General features: G+C 47.4%; 1 protein-coding gene across 1 annotated transcript in view; it reads left to right on the top strand.

The window, feature by feature from the left end:
• MCTP2 (multiple C2 and transmembrane domain containing 2) overlaps positions 1–220 on the top strand; it is a 125965-nt gene extending 125745 nt beyond the window's left edge. Inside the window, exon 21 of the mRNA XM_070953809.1 lies at positions 47–220. Coding sequence (XP_070809910.1) covers positions 47–112 — 66 coding nt within the window. The 3' untranslated portion in view covers positions 113–220. The remainder of the gene's footprint in view (positions 1–46) is intronic.
• The last annotated feature ends 267 nt before the right edge of the window (positions 221–487 follow it).

Here is a 487-nt window from a genome sequence, read left to right as displayed (position 1 = left end):
AGTTGGGCTTACCTTTCTCCAACGTGGCGTCTGTTTGTTTTTACAGGTGCAACAGGCTGAATTGAAACCATACAGCAGTTCCAGTCCCATTAGGAAGAAAAGGAGCGCCTAGTAGGATACGATCCTTGGAATGCAAGGTGCCCCTTCCGGGAACGCTGCATACATGGGCTGCCTCTCCGTGCACTGCCCCCCCACCACCTCTCCTCCTCCGCCTTGCAGATCCGATCAGTGCTGCCTTCGTTCCATCCAGGCTTGTCTGGAAGTCATATTTGGACTTCAAACACACACACACAAAAAGCAATCAAAGTCATTTGTAGGAAGCTTGACCTGCCTGGTCTGTCCCTGGAAGACCAAAGGACTGCTCATATCCACCATGGCGTTTGAGCGGAGATCGAAGAACCAAAGCCAGATGACATTTTTTCTTTTCTTTCTTTCTTTCTTTCTTTCTTTCTTTCTTTCTTTCTTTCTTTCTTTCTTTCTTTCTTTC

The sequence above is a fragment of the Pituophis catenifer genome, unplaced genomic scaffold, assembly GCF_029215685.1.
Source record: "Pituophis catenifer annectens isolate HBS135680 unplaced genomic scaffold, rPitCat1.0.hap2 SCAF_14, whole genome shotgun sequence".
NCBI classification, from domain to species: Eukaryota; Metazoa; Chordata; class Lepidosauria; order Squamata; family Colubridae; genus Pituophis; species Pituophis catenifer.
This window is presented reverse-complemented; position numbering and strand designations above follow the sequence as displayed.